At 33.4% G+C, this 24,149-nt stretch overlaps 1 protein-coding gene across 35 annotated transcripts in view; it reads left to right on the top strand.

Moving 5' to 3' along the window:
* LOC111418631 (dystonin-like protein short stop) overlaps positions 1-24,149 on the top strand; it is a 218,934-nt gene that overhangs the window by 52,667 nt on the left and 142,118 nt on the right. For 25 of the 35 annotated variants that reach the window (XM_071198200.1, XM_071198161.1, XM_071198173.1 and 22 more), the window contains exons 2-3: positions 14,854-15,267; positions 21,544-21,605. In XM_071198200.1, coding sequence (XP_071054301.1) covers positions 15,093-15,267; positions 21,544-21,605 — 237 coding nt within the window. In that variant the 5' untranslated portion in view covers positions 14,854-15,092. Of the gene's footprint in view, positions 1-13,666; positions 14,004-14,456; positions 14,483-14,853; positions 15,268-21,543; positions 21,606-24,149 lie in introns of those variants that run through there. The other 10 variants (XM_071198177.1, XM_071198179.1, XM_071198187.1 and 7 more) reach the window with 6 other exon arrangements.

Consider the following 24,149-nt stretch of genomic DNA (forward strand, 5'->3'; position numbering starts at 1 on the left):
AAACGTCATCGAGGTAGCCCCTCGGCCGCAAATAACATTGATTTTAAATTCTTTCTACATTTCTTTTGACTTTGGCTTGTTTTACAATACGTTTCCATTTCGATCTGTAAGACGCCGCATGTTTCCAGTTTCGTACACCATCACTTCATCATTTCTTTGGCTTTCTTCTGTCCCTGTGGTGTCCATTCTACTATTTTCTTCACTCCTCTGTCACCATACATCCTTTTTTGATATCCCTGCCGTGCTTTTTATGTCTGCATCTTGTATCGGTTCATGTATCTTGCGCAACACATGTTTTTCTTGGTCTTATAATGGTGAGATCATTTACTTCTTTTGTGAGTTGAATATATTTTTCTCTAAGTGCATCTGCATAGGCATACAAACATTAAATTACGGAGGATAACACGTCACCATGCCTGATTCCGTAGCTTATTTCAAACAGTTCTCATACTCAGCTCTGTTTAATCTTGTGTTTCATTGTAGGCAGTTTCTTCTTCAGAACCACATTAGGTTCTGAAAGAATATCTATAGTAATTTTGAGCTTTTTTGTCGTAGTCTATTTAAATTTTATGAAATATTATTACTAACAAAAAATCTAGTTTAAGAAGTTGATACTGTTATTGATCTCGGTGAATTCCAGTACGCTAATGTTATTAAATAGGTTATTCAATGTAACAAGTATGCGGCATTACCTTCAAAGGTTAAAAATATGTCAACTTATCTGCTGTAATATTTGATACCTTTTCTAAATGAGGTGTTTAAGAAAGAAGAAAAGCTCTTGTAACGTGTATTTATAAACACATCTCCCAATGCTGCTTCATTATACAAGTATGTTCCCTGATGATGATACTTAAGTATTGAAATCGGTCAAAAAGAATAAATAAAATTGTTAACTTGAAGTGGTAAAAGTGAAATATATTTTTCGACCTAAATATTATATAAGAACATAACATAGGAATTAATTAAAATCGCACCCATATCTTCCAGAAAAAAAATATACCAATAAAAAAATTCTTGACATTCCAATAGAGATTCTGCTTGGGGCCAAATTCGGGAATAGTTTTTAAGATTCACTTCAAGGTCGTCCTGTTAGTTTGCATATTAACGAGTCGAGGTCACAACGCGGGAAACAATTTTCTACTCATTCAAATCTCTCTCTCACTGCATAAAACATAAAGGTTAAGATATTATTTACGTTAAATTGTAAATATAATCAGCGAACCGTTAATGATTTTTCTCAAAAATCTCATTAAACCAATAATATGTAGACTCACTTAATCCTACTTAATCTAGAGGATTTGTAATGTGCTAGTGTTGACATGAAGAGCGAAACCCTCCTTAGAATTTTATTGACATTTCCTAATCTTATAAAAAAGTAGATACAAATTTTATCTGTAGATATCAAAGAAACAGCCTCTTCAAGTATTATTTTATTTATTTCCCACGAAGTTTCAACGACGTTGCATCATGATACAAAAATAACACATTTTGAGTGGCGTCGAGCGTTAATTACCAGAAGCTTTGACTGTTATTGTAGGTAATAGCACTTCGTTAAAGAAACTTTCACGTTAACTTGCAAATGAGATAGCATTAAAACTAATGCTTATATTAAAAGTTGTATATAAATCAGTTTTTAATCAGAACTATTTAAATCATGATAATAGCTTTTCTTATAATAATAAATACTTAAATTATTCAAGAATTGACCTAAACGAAATGAATGGCTTGAACCACTTACTTGCGTAGGTAGACCACGCATAGTTATTGAAGTCTGTTTCTAGTCGATCTCGTCCCAGATATTATCCACAGCTTATTAAGTAGCTTAAGTAACCAGCTACTGTATTGTTAATTAGGAGAATGTAAGTTGACTTTCTAAATTTTCACGATGAAATATTACATTTCCTTAAATATTTTTATCACGATAATTTTTTTTTGTTATCTAAACACTTCTAAGAATAGATATAACCAATTAAATATTTAATTTAGATTTTTTCTTGATTTTTAGGTTGAGTCTATTTAAACAATTTAATAATTATCATAAGCCCAGATAATTTTTTTTTATATTTGTTAATATCGATTTCGTTATTGATGTTTATATTGATATTGAAGGTCTGCTTAATTAAATAAATTTTAATTGATCGTCTTTAAACCCACCGAGACAATTATCTAATTAGAACGGTTCTCATCATTTTTTTGTTCTTTTAACCTATTCTATTACCAGAACATGAACCGTAAAGCACGCGATTTCAAACCATCTGCAATTTCGAGAATTAGGGTGAAATTTATCGACGAAACGATTGATTATCGTAAGTAGTTTCTTTTTATAAACGAGTTAAATGATAAATTTACCGTTGTATAATAACTGTTTTGCAAGCGGTGTATGAGTAGTTGTTTTATTCTAATAAGTTCAGAAAACAATACGTGATGTGGGAATGATAAACTCTCACTAAAGCATTTATGAGAATAATGTGTTGTAATAATATTATTGTTTGCTAATGTCATAAATACAGACGTTATTAATGTCTATCTAAAAGATTATTTTATAAAAAAAATATTAGGCTTACGCAAAATTTATATTTCATTAATCCACAGCTATTGACAGTTACAACCTAGCCAGTCTCTAACTTATATCCATCCCTGTGCCTAAGAATTTTTGGTGAAGAATGTTTGGGCTAATAATTCGGAGTTTTTACTTTTGCAAAAGTACTCCTCTTTTAAGTAAACGTAACTGCACTTTGTTGTAGTACATGCATATTTTGAGTAGCACCGGAAGCTCAGCTCTGTTATTATTTCAGCTATTCTAAGAAGGAATTTACGTAGATTTCAGACTTTTAAAAAAATTCTAATTGAGGAAATTCTATTGAGATCATTTCTAATATTACAGATTATTTTTCAGGGTTGAAATAATCTTATCTCCCTCTTCAATTTTGCAGACTATACAGTGTGATCCCAGAGTTCTTCTTCGATTTTGAAATTTATGATCTTTAAGAATGTTATTTTTTTGTAGATCTTTTAGATCTCTTTAATATTGAAATCTTGCAATCAAACAAGTCATACTTCATTTGTAGACGATTACAGATTGGATATTGCAAGGATATCAGATTTTAGAACATTATAATCCAAACCCAGGCTTCAATTAAAGATGTATTGTAGCTAAGAATCTTAAAACAATACACATATCATAGAACGTTTCAAATCTGGAATGTGTCCAGTGTGGTTCCAAAGTTCTTCTAAATTCTGCCATCTGTGATCTGTTGATGATCTTGTCTGATGATCAATCCACGAAGATGACAGGTTAGATCATAGATTCCATGTTCAAAAATTAAAGATTTGCAGTAATAATGAGAAGATAATCTCCACCAGACTTACAATTCCAACTTACTTACAGACAGGAATTACATCATCCTTCAAAAAGTAAGTCCTGCTGTATAAATCACAGGTTTTATACTCTGAAAAGGAGTTTGCACAGATAGTTTCAAGGCTTTTATAGCAACATTACTGATAGGATATTAAAAAGAAAACTACATGCAGACATTTAGAAAATTACGGCTTCCAGATTTGATGATTTTAAGCACATTAAAGTGTAGGCTTGATGAAGAAGTTCATACCATACTTCAGTATGAACTTTGTATCTACTTATGTAACCTATGTATGACTATGTCTTATAAGTTTTAGATCTCTGATCTTTTTCCTTAAGTCTGGAATCTGCACAGAGTGTTTCCAAACTTCTTCTTGTATTCTAAAATCTGTAATCTGTAGGTTTTTGACTTTTGCACCAAGATCACTGATTTTAGACATTAAAAAGAATATTATGAGGGGTGATTAAGGATCTGCAAGGTCAAATAACACAAATCTTACACATTAAACTGTTGACCGTCTAATCTATTTTTCGTATTGACGTTTATCTACAAATATGTAAACGATACTGTAATTGCACTTTATGCAATTAAATTGAATCTGCAATTTCAATTCTGAATTGAACTAATTTTTAACACTTTGTGTATCCCTCGGCCTTTTTTCTACGTCGTCTCTCAGCCTTTTCTCTATTATTTTCTTTAATAGGTTCATAACTGTGCTTAGTAATGTGATAGTATACTTCCCTCCAGATTTGTGATAATTATTCTTTTCTCCATATCTTATTAAAGATGTACAGTAGTGTAGTTTTTCCTCTTTGTTAGCTAATTCCTAACTTACAGCCATACCTATGCCTTAGAATTTCTTGGCTAATAATTCGGAGTTTTGACTATTGCAAACTACTCCTCTTTTAAGTAAATGAAACTGCGCTTTGTTGTATATATACTTTAACTAGCACCGGAAGCTCAGCTCGATCACAGTTATTTCAATTAATAGCATTTCTTTTTAACAACCTTATCCAAAAGTTTTTTCTGTTAACAAAAAAGACCAACTCATTTTTTTGCCATCACCTTGAAACGATGTGATTAACAAAATCAAATGTATGTCTTATGGCCAAATAAATTTTGGCTGTTGTTATGTGTCTTGATTACTTCAAATGTCTTCATGGACATCGACCTTTATTAACTTCATGCTGGAGACAATGGAATTTTTCGCCATTCTCCCCAATTAAGTCCATTGTGGTAACCGTTGACCATCTAATCTATCTTTCGTATTGACTCTTATCTACAAGTATGTAAACGATATCCTAATTGCACTTTATGCGATTAAACCGAATCTGCCATTTCAATTCTAAATTGAACTAATTTTTAACACTTTGTGTATCTTTCGGCTTTTTTTCTACTTCGTTTCTCAGCCTTTTCTCTATTATTTTCTTTAATAGTTTTATAGCTGTGCTTAGTAATGTGATACCATCCTTTCCCCCAATTTTTTGATAATTATTCTTCTCCCCATATCTTATTAAAGGTGTACAGTATGTAGTTTTTCCTCTCTGTTGGCTAATCCCTAACTTACATCCATCCTTGTACCTTATAATTTTTGGTGGAGACTGTTTGGGTTAATAATTCGCAATTTTGACTTCTGCAAAAGTACTCATCTTTTAAGCAAATGTAACTGCGTTTTGCTGTACATGCATATTTTAAGTAACACCGGAAGCTCAATTCTATCATTATTTCAGCTACTACGATTCATAGCATTTTTTTAGCAACCTTATCTGATAACAGAAAGGAACATCTCATTCTTTGCCATGATCCTGAAACGATGGAAAAGTGTAATATCTGAATTGAAATGGTGGCAATAATATAATCTATATATGACAATATAGTCTATCAATTTATGGAAAAATGTACAGTGTTTGCTTTGCATCATAAAACATCTCTAGCATAGATCTTGTATATTATCTCTCCTATAAACTAAGTTTGATGTGATTGACAAAATCAAATGTATGTCTTATGACCAAATAAATTAGCCGAAATTTATTATATTTATTATATTTATTATTATTATGTTATGTATTTTGATTACTGGACATGGCTTCATGGACATCGACCCCTTCTTCACTTTATGGTGGAAATAAAGGAGTTCTTTGCCATTCTCTACAATCAAGTCAATTGTGGTAATCATTGCGTAATGACCACACATTGAACTGTTGACCATCTAAACTATCTGTCCTAAATGCACTTTTTGCGATTAAACTGAATCTGACAATTTAATTCTGAATTAAACTAATTTCTTCTTATATGTGACTAATTATGGTCCATCCCGCGATTGATAACTAGCATTAATTCCAGCGTTTCGGTTTTCCTGGCCGTTTTAGAGCGACCATTCCGCCAACATGGTCTTTCCAAACTCTTCTTCGCTTTCTGGCCCATTTAGCAATATCCCCAATGTTATATGTGTTATATTCCATATGAGTTTTCATTTCATTTTTCATTGTGACATTTTCCGTTCCTCCTTCTATGGCGTACGTCATAATGAGTCCCATGATGTATGTTTTGTATATTCTGATCTTACGTTTAATGCCCATTTGTTTGATTTTCTATATTATCTTACGTAGATCCCCGATATAATTGCTGATTCTGCTTCAAGTTTCTATTGCTGGTTATGCAGACATCCAGGTATTTGAAACTCATTACTTGTTCCACGCTTTGATTATATATCACTAGTTTGCATCTTCTTGGTTCTCTAAACACTATAAGACATTACGTTTTTTGAGTTGAAATGGTCAATCTGAATGTTTTTGCAGTTGTTTTGAATCTACCAGTGGGCTTGATATTCTTGATAATATCGTTCATGATGTTGAATAATATGTGGCTGAATCTGTCACCCTCAACGTTGTATAAGATTTGTGTAATCATGATGGACATTTGGATATCAAATTTCAATCAAACTAACCCGAAGTTGGGTAAAGTAATAATAAGTGCCGTTTTTGTTTGTAGAAGACTCAGGTTAATTTCTGTAATACACTTTGCCTTTGTAGTCTCATTTTTGTGCTTCCATATGTTTGCATTTAGATACTACTCTATTATGACCTTTTATTGTTGCATTGCCAACATTGAAGAAAACCCAACATTGGCGTACACTTCTCGAAAACATCGTGGTATAAAGACGTCATATGTTCACACTCATAATAGGTTTCCTCCAACGACACTTTTTAGTAGTCGTTCAGACTATACAATTCAGTTCTGTATTCCTGTTCGGTAGTTTATAATTTCAATGTTCCATTTTCTTTGTTTGTTTAATGGTTTCTTTGCCATTATATCAACTTGTAATTCCACAATTTCCATCATTTTTTTAACAATACCTCTAACATTCCATGCAGCCATCTTCCAAATACTTGTGCTCTATCTACCTAAAGTTGTCATATTAACTTTATTCATACCTAGTTTTTCTAATTTTCAACTTATAGTTTTGATTACTTTTTATGCCCACTCCTCTATGGGCCTTATAATCCTTTTGGTAATCTTTCGATATCATGTTTGTTGCTTATCATGTACACTCGACATTCCTTCTTTCTGGCCTCTTTTAATTGTAGGATCAGCAGCTTTCTCTTTTCTTGCAGCTTCCGTGCCTTTTAATTTTTTGTATATTCTTTTTTATGCGGTCCATTATTTTGGCAATACACATCCTCTTTTAAACGAGCTTTTTCTGTCATTTTCAGTTACTTTGGCAGTGGTTGTTGATGTTGTCTAACAGTTAGCTCATTTTTTTAATCATTTCTTGAAAATTTTGGTTTCGCATTTGATACAATACATATGTTTCAAAAATCTAGCTTTCGAATTCTTGGCAATACAAATACTGATTAGTGCTGCTACTTTTTCTTTTGACCTCGACTTCTATTTTCATGTAAGAGACTAATTTTTGTGTTTTTTCTCCCCGTAATCATTTATTTTATAGCAATGTTTATTAGTTCTTACACTTAAGTTTCATTTTCTTTTTCATTTCCATTCATGATATTTCCTATATCTTGATGTACTTCCGGGCATTGTTCTTATATGTGGTTCTTCAACAAATAGATTTTCCTTTTACTTTTTAAAATCCTGTGTGAGATTTTTTAAACAAATTCAAATAGAAGAAAAAATACAGTTAACGTTGTTATATATAATTAATTTATCCTTGGTAAACGTAAATAAAACTGGTTGTGAATAAAAAATCATCATTACTAAGAAAACACTACTTTATTAATTTTTTATTTTCCTTTGGGAAAAGATAAAACCCAATATCGTAACATCTATTTTAAAAATAACCCATTAGGTGACCTACGCGACATAGTTTTCGATTTACTATCCTTCTGAATCATCTCTTAAAATATAATCGAACACGTTGGTTTCTTTGACTCAGAAAACCTCTTCTCCGAAACGATAAAAATCCTTAAACGAACAATTTCCTTTTATTATTTACTTCTTTCTTATTTGTTCAATTCGAAAGACTCGGACCGCATTTTCGCTTTAATTAGTAACGTTTAAACCTACGCTTTTGTGGTTTTTTAGTGACGTCACACGGACGCTGGAGAAAGAGAAACGCAACCGAATTTGAATCTGCAATAATAATCTTGTTTGTGTAGGTGTTCGTTACGAAAATGGACGAAAGATTGTTACGATGTGGGATAATCAATGAGACATAAATCAATCGAACCTTATCCGAATGCAGTTATTATAATTAGTTAGTTATAATTAGTTTAATTTGTCGTTATTTCAGTACATCTTCTTCCCTAATTAATGTTGAATGTTAGTTGCCACGGAAAAGTGATTTGTAGCAACGTGATAAATCATACCAATTGGTGTAAAACGGAAATGTAGACTTCTCAGTATAATTAATATATAGCTATTCGTAGACGGTAATAACGCTAATTTTTCTCGGCTGTGGTTCCTTTGTGTGTTGAAACATGTGTTCGAAGTCTTTTTTTGGTGGTAGTTTTATTTTAAGGGTTATTTGTTGGGTTAGGCACGTGTAGTCATTTAAATGAAGGCATAAACGGAATCCGAAAATGTTTGTGGTGACGTATACGCTACAAAAAAAGTATTTTTTGGTCTTGAAACATTTTGTTCTGATGCTTCCGAATAAGGCCAGATGGCGATACGGATGGTAGGCGTCACAGGCGACAATTTCAGTCCCACGTCTTTCACTGAAGTCGGTCAGTTCGAATGGGCATCGATTAAATGTTTGTTTTCAATTAGTTTTGCTATAAAAATATCGTCGGCAAAATTCTTCTTTTCACGTAAGGTCGTATGGAAATGGAACAATTTTGCTCCAATTAAGTCCATACCGCAATTAGAGGTAACTACTTCGAGAACGACTAAAAAGGATATGTTTATGTTTTAACGATCTTGTTGTAAAAGAAAAGATTCCGTGATATTTGCCGCAATGATGTGGAAAACCTTGGGGTTTGGAAGGAAATTGCATAAGCTTGGTGGAATTTCGCACAAAACCGCCGGTGATTCATTATTATGTGGTTTAATTTGTGTGTCAATTTTATTATCAATTACGTTACTTCTGTTATAAATTTTTCTACAAAAATGTTTACTTAATTAAAACGTATCAGAACAGAATCGGCCCACTTTCACTTCTCGGTATTGTCCACAATTCTAAAAAGAAGCTTTTCTCGTATTTTCGCATGACTGATTTCTTAAGTATATAGGAATTACATGCCACATAAATTATTATTAGGTTTCGACTAATTACATTTACGCGATGGGAACGGTCTCCCAAAAATAGTCAAGTTCAAAACCTACAATTTATTACTTGGTTGAGGTCTGGGAAATAGAGACCGATAATAAGCCAGACGGTTATTTCATGGCCTTCTATGTCCTCGCGGGCGCTTTATGGGAAACCGTCGGTTTCAAACGCGGCTGGTATCGAGCAAATTGCATCCCATCGTAACGGTCGCGATAATAAATAGCGGGGGAATGTGGCAACGCCGCCGTTCGCGTCCGGCCGTTTTGTCTTCGTTCTTCGCGGGTGACTTTCACCCAAACAATGCCAAAAAATTGACTCTCCCATCTTTGCATATACATAATCTTCTCCGAATATCATCAGTGTCTTAATTTGGAAAAACGCCATTGTAGTCTTTAACCTTTATATTCATTTGAGTTGGACTATTCATGCGTGCAAGTATAATACTAGAAAGTATGTCGAAATGTTCAATTTGGTTGTAGATGAACCATACTATTATTAATTTATATTAATATTATTAATTTTTGCAATCTGGATGCTTGGAATTATACCATAAAAACTACAAACTTTTTAGAGTTTATAGATTCCAGACTTTCAAACAGATGTGTGCTGCCATTGATCTGGAAAATATTAGAGGTCATACTGTAAAGATACAGTTGTTGTCAAACTTTGAAAATAAACTTATATCGCAATTTGCAGACTTTATGGCATGATCAGAATTCAAAATATCGAAAAGAAAGAAGACTGGGAAGTGTGGATCAAGAAAGTTATATAACACAGATTTCAAAATTCTTGAAGACGTCTTGAGCAAATCTATACAAATCGCGAATTTCAAACTTTAAGCGAGAGTGTATCAGATTTTAAGCGTGATAAAGAAATTCACGTTAGCGATTAGCTCAGACACAGACTGCCTTTAAGAGTTTAAGATCTTTTTCCTCAAATCTGGAATCTTTTTGTAGATCATGTTCTTGGTGATCAGATTGGACATAATGTACCAAATATTGCAAATTCCAGGAATATCACATTTCATAGGTTGCACATTCCAGGCTTTCTTTTCCTTTTCTTTTTAAATTTGGAAATCAGATCAGACTCCAAAAGGAAGATCACACTGTACAGATTAAATTTAATCTGAGTGAAATCTGTGCAACGTAATTGAGGATCTGAATGGTCATATAACACAGGCTTCAGAATCTAAGAAAGAATCTGCTTATATTTCAGACTTTTAAAAAATTCTAATTAAGGATCTTAAAAATTTCAGGTTTAATGAAGGAGATAACGTTTAAGATCATTTCTAATATGACAGACTCTTCAATTTTGCAGACTGCAGGTGATTTCAGAGTTCTTCTTCCATTCTGAAATCTATGATCTTTAGTGATGTTACTTTTTTGTAGATCTCTTTAATATTGAATTCTTGGAATCAGACAAGTCGTACTTCATTTGTACACGATTACAGATAGCATATTACAAATTTTTATAACATTGCAGCCCAAAACCAAGCTTCAATTAGAGGTGTATTGTAGTAGAAAATCTTAAAACACTACATAGATCCTTGAACGTTTCAAGTCTGGAATGTACGCAGTGTGGTTCCAAAGTTTTTCTAGATCCTACCATCTGTGATCTGTTGATCAATTCACGAAGATGACATGAACCAGTCAGGTTAGATCATAGATTCCATGTTCTAAAATTAAAGAGCAGTAAGAATGAGCATTTCGAAGACAATTCCAACTTACTTATAGACAGAAATAACATCAAACTTCAAAAAGTAAATCATGCTGTATAGAGCACAGGTTTTAAACTCTGAAAAGAAGTCTGCACAAATCGTTTTGAGGCTTTTACAGCAAGATCACTGATAAGATATTAAATAGAAAACTAGATGCAGATATCAGTTTAATATAAAATTACAGATTCCAGATTTCGACTGGAAGATTGAAGATTTCAAACGTGTTAAATTGTAAGTTTGATGAAGAAGATTACGTTTTCGATGCAACCTAAAAGATTTATACAGACTGTCTTATAAGTTTTAGATATCTAATCATCTTCTTTAAGCATCGAGTGTTTCCAAAGTTCTTCTTGTATTCTGAAATCTGTAATCTGTAGGTTTTAGACGTTTACACCAAGATTACTGATTCTAGACACCAGAAACAATACCATGAGGTGTGATTGAGGATCTACAAAGTCAAATAACATAAATATCGATTTCCAGAAATACAGAAAATTACAGACTTGCACAGACTGTTTTTCTAAGGTTGAGATTTTTTATTTTCTTTAAGTCTCGATTCTGCACAGAGTTTTTCCAAAGTTCTTCTTGTATTCTAAAATCTATAATCTGTAGGTTTTAGGCTTTTACAACAAGATCACTGATTCTATCGACACCAAAAGGAATACTATGAGCTGTGATTGGGGATCTGCAATGTCAAATAACACAAATCTCAAATTCCAGACTTCCAGAAAATTACATACTTAAACAGACTGTTTCTCTAAGGTTAAGATATCTGATCTTCTTTAAGTCTGGAATCTGCACAAAGTGTTTCCAAAGTTCTTCTTATAATCTGTAATCTGTAGGTTTTAGACTTTTACACCAAGACCACTGATTCTAGACACCAGAGAGAATGCCATAAGGTGTGGTTGGGGATCTCTAAAGTTAAATAACATAAATCTCGAATTCCAGACATCCAATAATAACATTCTTAAATTGACTGTCTCTCTAAGGTTGAGATATCTGATCTTCTTTAAGTCTGGAATCTGCACAAAGTGTTTCTAAAGTTCTTCTTGTATTTTGAAATCTGTAGGTTTAAAGTTTTATACTAAGATTACTGGTTCTAGACATCAAAGATAATACCATGAGGTGTAATTTGGAATCTGCAAACTCAAATAACACAAATCTCGAATTCCAGACATCCAGAAAATGACAGACTTACACAGATTATTTCTCTAAGGTTGAGATTTCTGATATTCTTTAAGTCTGGAATCTGCACAGAGTGTTTTCAAAGTTCTTATAATCTGTAATCTGTAGATTTCAGATTTTTATACCATGATCACTGATTCTAAAAATCAGAGAGAATGCCATGAGGTATGATTTGGGATCTCCAAAGTTAAATAACATAAATCTCTAATTCCAGACATCCAGAAAATTATATTCTTACACTGACTGTCGCTCTAAGGTTTGAGATTTCGGATTTTCTTTTAGTCTGGAATCTGCGCAGAGTGTTTCCAAAGTTCTGCTTGTATTCTGAAATCTGTAATCTGTAGGTTTTAGACTTTTACACTAAGATCACTGATTCTAGACACCAAAAAGAATACTATGATGTGTAATTGAGTATCTGCAAGATCAAATAACACAAATTTCGAATTCCCGACACCCAGATAATTATTGACTTGCACAGACTATTTATCTAAGGGTGAGATATCTGATATTCTTTAATTCTGGAATTTGCACAGAGTGTTTCCAAAGTTCTTCTTGCATTCTGAAATCTGTGATCTCTAGGTTTTAGACTTTTACACCAAAATCACTGATTCTAGACACAAGAAAAAATACTATGAGGTGTAATGGAGAATCTACAAAGTTAAATAAAATAAATCTCGGATTCCTGACATACAGAATATTACAGTCCTACACAGACTGTTTCACTAAGGTTGAGATTTCTAATTTTCTTTAACTCTAAAACCTTGGATTCTAAAATCACAGTTGTGGAAATCCAAGAAAATGGCATGAATTAAATTGTGTAGATCGCAGATTCTAAATTTTAAAGTTAAATAAGTGAAATGTCAATAAGAATTACAAGGACGTCTTATTGACTTTTGAAATCTTGGAATTACACCAACCTTCAAAAAGAAGATTACACTGTGTTTGTGTAAACCACAAATTTTAAAGTTTGAAAAACTCTTCATTGCAGTGCACTTCTTATTTTATATCATGATATTCTAAACATGAAAAAAGAAAAGTTAAGGTAGTAATTTAGAAAATTACAGATGTACGACTTGGACCTGAAGCGCATTGTAATTGAAGGTCTTAACGATATTAGACCAAGAAGATTTTTATTTTCTTCAAATTTAGAATCTGTTCAGAGTATTGCCAAAGTTCATTTTGGACTTTGAAATCTGTAGTCTATTCTGATCTGATTTTGACTATTTTTTTTAATTTAAAGTTTTGAGAAATATTTGAATCTAATCTTCAACGTGTAAATATATTTTTGCAATCTACTGTAGTTTTCCGTTGTTATATGTATGTATATATTTGTTTGTTACTTTGCCTTTACATTTATGATAAACATCATGACGTCAATATAAAATTAACATATGACTCATATGGTGCGATGATAGCTATGGTATCATAGCTTTACATTGTTGATATGTAAATAACCGAGGAGTATTTTCGAATACCACGACCAGAAGCATATATTACCGTATACCGAACGATTCGAAAGCGAGAGTTTTAGTTTGAACTGACTGGTGCCTGGTGGCTGCCCACTGTAGTAGTGCCCACAGCCTACTATAGTTGCGTGGTGTGTCCCATATATGAGTGTACCACCAAGACTCGACCAATTGCTCAACCTGAGATCTCCTACAGTTGAACCGCTGTTCGGTTTGCGAGTAGTCTCAGTTGATTGTAGCTCGTTGGATTGATCGGTCGCTTCTTGTGCACGTTCGGTTCCTCCGGTGCGATACACCGTTGTTGGTGCTCTTTTATTTTCGGTGTCACCTCTTCGATTCGATTTGTGCTATTCTCGATCTTTCTTCTTCTTTCACTGTTCCGCGGTTCATTGATAAAATCCCAGGGTCAACGTGCTCACGGTATTTTCTTTCGCTATCTTCGCGTTTAGCCGCCGGCGAACCTAACGTTGCGGATAGCAGAAATACCTGCGGTCATTGTTGCCACTGTTATCACGTAACAGTACCAACAACAACACCTGTGCCAGAGAGTATGTGTGTTGTTATTGTTTCGTGTTTCATTTGAAATTATCGTTTAAGGTTCTACCCTTAATAAAATTTACGTTTCGAACAATACGCCGTTGTAAAACTGATCGTAAACCTTTATTGAATGTAAAATTTCACTCGTGTTCTCTTGATTAATTTTATTTATTGCTTATAAAAGATGTGGCTAATCGTTTTATAGTAATTGGTTATTACATTCCTTGAGCTTTTTTACGTTGATTAAAATTAAAAAGTGAAAGCTATATATACAATATTTCATTAGTGTGAACAACATAAATTTAAACACCTACATTTTCCGTTTATTTGAAATAACATTCACTGACCTATTTAGAAAACCACAAGAGTTTAAACCCAACAATGTCATTTTCCAAGTGTTAACCACATTTATTTACACGTGGCACGAAAATGATGTAATAGCTTATTTATAAAGTACAGGCAAAAGGTGGTAATGGGAATATCCTTAAACGTTAGTTATGATAAAGGTTAAGTTTCCTCAGAAATCAAAAACCAATTATTCATTCGCATAACCACTGGTTATTTATTTATAGATGCTTTTTCTATAGTGAACGTTGACCAGAGATGCGATTAACTGGTAATTTGTTGTGACGCTTCACATCAAATATGTGTATTTAAAAGAAGTATTGAAAAATACCAATAAAAAACTACATTAAGATTTCCTATAACAATTTCAATGAATCTGATGAGATAAGGATGACTCCATCGGCACAAATAGCTCGGTGGTTTTGTGACAATTCTCAGTAAACACTCTTAATTCCTCGACACACGGCGTGCGGTTGCAAAAAAATCATAATTTCTTATAACCTTTTATTCTTCCAGTAAAACGCGACTAAAACGGAAGACGAAGTAAATGTGATACGAACTAAAACGAAATATTTTTGATTACATTCCCTACGTAAAGAAGCTCAATTATTTTATTTTTATACATCGAAATTTTTTTATTATTTTTAACGAACCAAACTGTTATTAAAAGTGCCTTAAAGACATCATCGGAGTGAATAGTGTGAATTAAAAAAACGAGTAATAATAAAGTTATGTGCAAATCTTAAGTGGTGAAGATGTCTTCAACGCAAGCTTATTATAAAAATCGATTAGGATTCGATCCTAAGGAATCTATGTACGATGGTCCCCCCGAAAAACATAGAAGAACCGATCAAGAACAATCCCACGGATACGAAGAAAATCTATCAAAATTCAAAGGTACAATATGGGACTTATTTATAGAATCTAAAGGTACGGTGTAGGGTCTCAATAATAGAATGCCCAAAATGAGTTGTTTTCGAGCTTTTGGAGGCTGACCAAATAACCGTTGCGTGTGGTTTGTATCTACTAATTTTTTAATTTAAGAAAAATTCAACATTTGGTCATTAATTAATTAACTTCCCTCAGATTTCTATTTTTATGACCTTCTTTGGCCAGCACGTTTACCAATAAAAATTCTTTGAACGTAGGCGAACAATCGCCACACATATTCGTAACACTGGCAGTAGAAAGCGTGCTACGAATTTAATCGACATATTTGGTGGTGTCGACCCAACATTCACTCTCCCAGAACACCATAACCAATGGATGGTATTTTACGATTTCGCGATATCATCGCGTTTTAATTCCGAAAAGAGCGAGACCAATAACGACATTTCTCGCGATAATAATCTTTTGGACGTCGTTGAAATTACAAGTTGCGTTAACATAAACGAGCCTCTGTCCTACACTTGAGCTGACTTTAAAGATATCGTGCGGTTCTGCACAATTTGTTAGCTTTGAACTGCACACATAGTGGAACCCATTCATGATCCGAACGAGAATTTCAACTTATGTGAAGGTTTCACGTTACACCCATTTGTCTCAAATGATATATCTATTTATAAAGATGTCTTATGTAAGATGTCGACGAAAATAACGAAACAAGATTGGTTTTGTGTTTAGAATAGAATTGATTGAAATAGACCAACAATCTATATTTCAGATTCAATCAAAAGAGAAATTGACTTAAATGGAACACTCGAACATTTCCATCTGTTCCATTTTAATTAATATTAGATTTGAATTTTGATGAAATGTGGATTTTGAATGTACCATTTTAGTAATCTCAATGTTGATTGAATCATTTAGAAGTGAATGACTCTACCTATTTTTATTGTTTAATTAAATCAGGAATTGACTCAAATAGAACAGCTAAAAATGTTTTTAGTTTTCAGTGTTTCTTTATTTCAGTCAACCGTTGTTTTCAACTGAAGCCCAATTAAAAGTGTTTTAAGCTTAACTTAAACACTTACCATATTTGTTCGAATAATTGACTGAAATTGAACAACTAAAGATGTTTACTCAAAGAATAATATGTAAAGTCCATAAATCGACGTCGATATACCTCAATCTTTCATTTCCCAAATTCTTCATATTTTGTGTTTTTCTTTCTTTTAGATCTCGTTATTTTTCTATGTACACGCTCTGCAAAATTTATGTCAGATTCATTTAGTCTCATATTGTTTTATCAAGATTTGTTGCTAGGCTGTATTAGGTTGACTTAGGTTAGGTTCGATTGGGTTGGCTTAAATAAAATGTTAGGAAGTTCAACTTGTTGCCATCTATATTTCCAGACACAACATACTCTATCTTTTTGCTTCTAAAGTTTAATTTTGGGTTGGGTTGACTTGGGCTAGATTAGGTTGGGTTGGGTGGTTTTATGTGTGCTAGGAAAGCTGGAAAAGAGAATCAAGCAAAATACCAAAGATCTCTCAATAATGTTTAAGGATGACGATGTAACTCTAGTAATGTGTAACCTGAACGCAAAGGTGAAAGAGGAGAATATTGGAGGCTTCAAGAACTCAATCGAAAACATTGCTTAAGAAATAAATACAACAATTGTGAATTATTTGTTGACTTCTGCATGAATAACAAAACCAAATAGATCATATAACGATAAGCTAAATATAGCGAAACTCTTTACTAGATGTGCGAAATAATGTGCAGATACGGCGAGCGACCACCATTTTTTGATCACAGATATCCGACTGAAGATATCAACAAACAGAGGTAAATACACAATACATACGAAGAAACAAAATACACACAGAGAGGAAAACTCCGAAACAGAAATAGAATTACATAAACCAACATAATGGAAACAAGTAGAAGTGTACTGGGAGAGAGGAAAGAACTCAAAAAGGAATGGATAACAGATGACTTGTGAGGGCTGATGCAGGAGTGAAAAAAGATGAAGAAAAATAACAACAAAACAGATGAATCTGAACATAAGGGTAAAGAAATCATCTGGAACAGACAAGAAGAAACTGGATGTGTAGAGTAACTAAACGACTTACAAATAAAACCAACACTAATAAAAAACCAATAAAAGACTATTATATGTAACATAATAACAGCAGAGGAAAAACAAAATTGAAAGACGGTAATGACCTCATAAAGAGGAGAAGCCGCCAGAGCATTACAAATAAGCACTAAAGCCCCATCCTTTAGAGAAATAAATGCAGCAATTGAACAACTTATGGCGGGGAAGGCCGCAGGACCTGATAACATCAGTGTGAAGCTACTGCAGGCATACACACCCACAATAACCGCACAACTACAACCCATATTCGAGAAAGTGTGAAATATGGAAATTATAGCGGAGAGTTGGAAAGAAAGGAAACTTAAAATTCCATCAAGAAAATAGTGGCCCTAATCTTAAGAAGTATGTTAGAAGAAGAGTCTTAAAGTCAAAACTAAGTAGCAATTATTAACAGAAAAATTACAAAAAAATCAATACAGATGAAAACCTGGTACGATGATGGTTTTAAAAATAAAGGTTAATAAATTTAGAAATAAAAAACGGAATTCCCCTAAAAGTTAAATATGGAACAGAAACGGTGGTAATCTAGGAACCAATGGACCTAAATATGAAGAGATTTATATAAATTTAAAGAACTTTATTCTGAGCTGAAAAAATTGTAAAAATGTTCTATAAGAACTATGAGGAGGACTTCTTTAATCACATGGATGAGACTACATCGCGATTACTATCCGTACCAAAAGTCAAGAATTATAAATTCAAAAGAAACAGAAATGCGTGAAGAGTATCCAATCAGAAAAGGTGGTGCTGATGTGTGTTCCAGACTGGACGTCGCGCCTTTATTTTTGATGTAGGTAAAATAAAGACGCGACGTCCTGTCTGGAACACATAACAGCCGGATTGGATAGATCCCTCCTTGAGTGAGGGGTCTTGATTTTTGGCGTAAGTACACCATGACTTTACGGACACACCGTATAAATGAGGGCTTGTCTAAAAATAAAAAACTATAAGTGTCGAAACAAATGATAAAAAAATGATATGGAAGTCATCCACGTGAACATCCTGACGGCAATCGAGACACATTTTAAAGCAAATTGAGCAGATGCATATTCACATGAAATTAGAGGATCTAAGACCGCTAAAGGATTAGAAGCGCAAAAATCTATCTGATTGACGATAAGAATAGGTGTCACGATGTGCGAATTGGAAAGCAGGCTGAATGTGGAATGGTATTCGAGATATTGGGGATGCGGGGATTCCATCATCAGATGTATAGGCCCTGATTGGGAAAAAATGTGCTTTAGGTGTGGAAAAGAGAACCACTTGGCCAATGATTGTAAAAATAAAGTACATTGTCCCAACTGCGATAAAGAGAGATATAGGATCGGCTCAGGGAACTGTGAGAAGTGTGGAACCCCTTCCAATATGATAAAAAGGAGAATTAAGAAGAAATTAAAAAAAGCGGTAAGAAAAAGAAATAAAGGTAGAAAGAAGAACAGACGAAAGTAATTGTGGAGAGGCTTTGATAGAGTTCGCACAATTTTTTAAAGTTGTTCCGGCCAGAATGGTAAACTTTTAGTGACTATTGCGGCAGTCAACGTGTTAATAGAACCTACGAAACAGGTCTGGACCTGGAAGTCGATGGCACAATGGCAACCAACGCTGACGCAGTCGAATACTTAAGAGTCTATCTGGACGAATCCATGGAATAACTAGATATGTCTCGGAGAGTTTTATTTTGCTTTCTAAATTTCCCAACTTTTTATACTTCATCTCCTTTTTCATGCGTAGGGTTAGGTTGGGTTGGTTTAGGCTGTGTTAAGTTATGTAATGTGTTATGGTTTAGTATAGGTTATCTTGAATGGGGTTGAACTAGTTTAGGTTGGGTTGGATTAAGTAAAATCCTAGGAAATTCAACTCTCGTTTTATATTCATTCTCCAAAACTAATAACATATACTATAGGTGTCTCCGAAATGTGTGTACAACGGAAGAATACCTCAGATTCCTTGGCTCAAAATAGGTCGATTTAAGTTACCTATATCCAAAATTGCTTCGTTTAGCCGCTAGAGGACTTCAAAGTTAGCAAAAAAAATTCTTTTATTTTTTATAACTCAAAAACGCGTAAATCAATTGAAACCATTTTTCAGAACTGAGTTCAATTAACGTGTTTGTATGATTTTCGATACAATTTCTTTTTCACCGGATATTACTTCAAATTTTTTTTCTGGCCAGGCGACAATTACATTATTATAATTTCTGAATAGTCCATTTAGTTCTAAACTATTTTTGTCTCTTATAAGATTTTGATTACATAAATGGTTAAGCCAGAAAAAAGGAGAGCATTGCAGTTACAAAAGTTACCTCATCGTAGTTGGCACTAATTTCAACTAATTGCAATTTATGAATACAATATCATTAATCGATCAAAAGCGTTGGAATTCAACGATCCTCAAAGCATATGATAAAACATAACTCTAGTATGCTTTGCATTTAACTGTCAGTTAACATCAATAAATCTTGTTTAACATTATTTTTATAATGGATACTTACATATATGATGAGCAAGGAGATATGATTTTAGTTGGTTTTAAATGGTCGCAAAAGTGTTCGAGTTTATAGGGAAAAGTTTCCTTGTCGTCGAGTGCCAAATCACCAAACGTTTGGAAATATCGTAAGACGTCTCAGGGAAACAGATAGCTTGAAACCGAAACACACAGACGAAAGTTCTAAGTTACAGAAGTCTCTAAAGAAGTTGCCCATAGAGTAATAAAACAACAATAATAAAATTACACCCATACCATCTTCAAAAAGTGCAAGAGCTTTTACCTGTGGATCACGAAATGCGTTTAACTTTCTGCCAACTTATCCAAAACGAAAGAATCCATTACCCACATTTCAGTATAAGGATTTTATTCACGAAAAGGTGATGCTGGTGTGAAAAGGTGCGACGTCCTGTGTGAAACACATACCAGCCGGATTGTACAGAACCCTCTTTGAGTGAGGGGCCTTAAATTTTGGCACGGATAGTAGTGTGGGCTAATTTACAGCTGCGCAAATCATTGTGTTACATCATCACCTATGCGCTCATCATGCTACTAAAACTTGCAAAGTTTTCTTTTAATTCGGCGAAGATTTCACATTTCCATCTTACTTTGTGGTTTGAAAGAGTGGTAGAAGATCCTAAAATCAGTATGAGGCGCTTAGGAAATCAACTAGAAGTCTCTAAAGATGTTGTCCACAAAAGCTCTTGCACTTCCAAAAAGTGCAAAAGCTTTTACTTGTGGATCACGAAATGCGTTTGACTTTCTGCCAACATATCTAAAACGAAAGAATCCACGACCCACATTTTAGTAGAAGGATTTTATTCACAGATGATTCAACTTTTACCAGATCTGGTATACTAACATGCGTAACGATCATATTTATGCTGAAGAAATTCCGCATAGGACCACAGCAGTCCATCATCAGCATCAATTCAGAGTCAATGTTTGGGCTGGAATTATTGGCGATAACATTATTGGACCGGTAATAATACCAAATCACATTTTGCGCATTTCGGAGACATTCTGTATATTTTCAGACGCCCCATACTCCACATTTTCCTTGTTTTCAAAGCTTAATTTTGCTTTCTAAATTTCACAACTTTTCATACTTCCTTTTTTTTCCATGGGTAGAGTTAGGTTGAGTTGTATTCATGGTAATTTGATGAGTTTCGAAACTGTTATGATTTAAATAATGATATTATCGAATCAATAAATAAATCAAGAAACGTTTATTGTAATCAAAATAATATAACGTAAAATTTATTTTGAAAGGTTACGTTGAGATATATCCCAACTGATTTCTTTATTCGATTATGGAATCCTTTAAAAGCGAAAGATTTATTTCGCCAGCCGGTCAACGTTGCGCCCGTTTCAGTCGGTTAATTTAACTTTCTGTCGTACGCCAAATTGGATGGAATTCAGTAAGAATTCAGCTTTCCTTGGCGGCACCATAAGTGTCAAAAGACATCGTGTACGCGTCTTCACATATCTTCAGTTATCGGGTTTACCGCACGAAATTGTGTAAAAAGCTACCTTTGTTTCCGAAGACAACAATTACATCACTAGTAATTGTATTTTTTTTTATGTTGTTGTTATTTGTTGTATTTTACGCAGGTTGATTGTTTTGATTCTTTTCATCAACAGTTTACTAACTTACGGTTTTTTTTGGTCTTTTGCAGATGCACGCGACGAGATACAGAAGAAAACGTTCACGAAGTGGGTCAACAAACATCTAAGAAAGGTAATAACCGTTTCTGTTTAATACAGTTAATAATTCGCCGCGCGGCCACGGTCCAGATTGGTTCACGGACCGCGCCATATATGTAACCCTGTAAATTATGCCTTGGCTCTCTGCCTTTCGGAGATTTGCCATCTCGCGATGATTTACAACCTACCGAGGCATAGTGTAACCATAATGGGGATGATTATTCACATTTTGTTGTTTGTCAACCGTCTTTGTTGGTATGCGAGCACCTGCACGCACGCGTTTCATCCGTACACGACATTCTGTTACTCTCTCTTATACTTATTTATTAAATGTTTATTAAGCGACTATTCCATATCGAGGCATCCAAAGATTTATGACTCGTACAATTTTTTCATAAGGAAATTACAGCGTTAAACCATCGCATGCAATAACATATCTCCTTTTCTTTTTTTTTTAATAAATTTTGTAATTTATAATATCAAGGTGCCAATTTATAATCACTTATTTTATTTCTTGTATTAATGTTTATCTTGAAACGATATTTATTTCCAACGTCACAAAGACCGCACTAAGAGTTTCCTTAGTAGTAAATGGTAGTAGTCTTGCTTCATTTGCTATTTTATTCCATAAGTGGTTGTAATACTGTGATGTGAGAGTATTGTTTTCTATTGCGGGATATAAATACGACCCTGTTTCTCCTTTTGCATCGAACTGACGCCATGGGGAAATAGAGATTTAAGCTTGGACGGACAACCTTCGCAATCGGTATAAATCCAATTTCATTTTCAACGGTTAATCCTCGAGTGAGTGTTTGTTGTCTTTATGGGTATATCCCGGATTACGAGTTCGCTTAAATATAGAGACGACGAACGTGCATCGTTGAGATTCTTCGAAAGCCGACGTGGTTCATTTCTTCGTTTCGTGGAAAATGGTATAAAGAGATCGAAAATGATTGAAAGGAAAAACAAATAGGTTTCAAACATTACTATTGATACATTTATTTCTGAAGCAACACTTTTGTTATGACCTATGCGAAGTTAGCCTCCAATTAGATAGGATTTTATGTGTAGTATTTTGATTATAATAAGAGAACCTCTCAACCGATTTCGATAATTATCTCGATATTTATGCATCTGAGAGTAAAGGTATAATAGAACAATATTGTTAAGAAGAAAATTTGCTATAAATTTTATACGACAACTTTTTTTCTAAAACGTTCCAAATCCCGTGCGCTATCAACAACAAAATGTAAAACCACGATTTCAGCTAATTATAAGCTATTTATAAGCTATTTAATTTTTTCTCGATATTTATGCACCTGAGAGCAAAAATGTAAAAGAACAATATTGTTAAGAACAAAATTTGCTACAGCTTTTATACTAAAACTTTTTTTCTAAAACGTTCCGAATTTCATGCGCTACCAAGAACAAAATGTAAAACCACGATTTCATCTAATTTTCACCTATTCGATTTTATCTCGTTATTTATGTATCTGAGAGCAAAAATGTAAAAGGGTAATATTGTTAAGAGTAAAATTTGCTATAACTTTTCTACTACAGTAAAACGTCGATATAACGGAATAATACGGGGGAGGGGGTCCGTTATAGCCGAAAATCCGTTGTATAGAAAAACAGTCCACGTTTTTTTTGTTATAAGGCAAATATGAAACTTTAATACTTACTACAATTGAGGGATATTCCAAGACCAGGAAAAGGTATATAATGTCAATTGTTTGTTATCAAATATAAAATGAATGAACATTTATGTCTTATATATTTTTTATTTATTAACCTATACATATTAGTTAAACGAAAAACTTTACTTCTGATATGTATATACTCTGGTTATAAAATGATATTATGTACTGGATGTCGAAGCGCTTGTGGTTGGCAATGCTTTTTTAAAAAAACAATGAAGTTTTGTTTGCACTTTTGAAGTTTGTTGTTCTTTTATGATTAACTCTCTAAAGTTAGAAAGAGGTTGTATTTTTAAAAAATCGTGTACACCTGAAGACCCTCACAAAGTTACCTTGTTGAATGTTTGATTGAGATTATGGTTTTTCGGGATCGAACCTATTAGTAAGTTGTTAATGATAGCACTTTAGAATCGGAGGATGTTAGGAAAAACTTTCAAAATAAAAGTTATAGCAAATTTACGAAAATATGAAAATTTTATGAATTAGTTGCTCTTTCAAGTTATTAAAGGTAGCACTTGGGAATCGGAGCGTGCTATAAGAAACCTTTTATAACAAAAATTATTGCAAATTTTATTGTTAACATTATTGCTCTCTTGCACTTTTGCCCATAGATACGTCAATATCGAGATAGATACGAAAATATGAAAATTTTATGAATTTGTTGCTCTTACAAGTTATTAAAGGTAATACTTGGGAATCGGAGCTGGCTATAAAAAAACTTTTATAACAAACATTATTGCAAATTTTATTGTGAACAATATTGCTCTCTTGCATTTTAGCCCTTAAATGCGTCAATATCGAGAAAAGTATGAAAGTATGAAAATTTGATGAATTTGTTGCTTTTTCAAGTTATTAAAGGTAACACTTGGGAATCGGAGCAT

Source organism: Onthophagus taurus, chromosome 7, assembly GCF_036711975.1.
Source record: "Onthophagus taurus isolate NC chromosome 7, IU_Otau_3.0, whole genome shotgun sequence".
Classification (NCBI taxonomy): domain Eukaryota; kingdom Metazoa; phylum Arthropoda; class Insecta; order Coleoptera; family Scarabaeidae; genus Onthophagus; species Onthophagus taurus.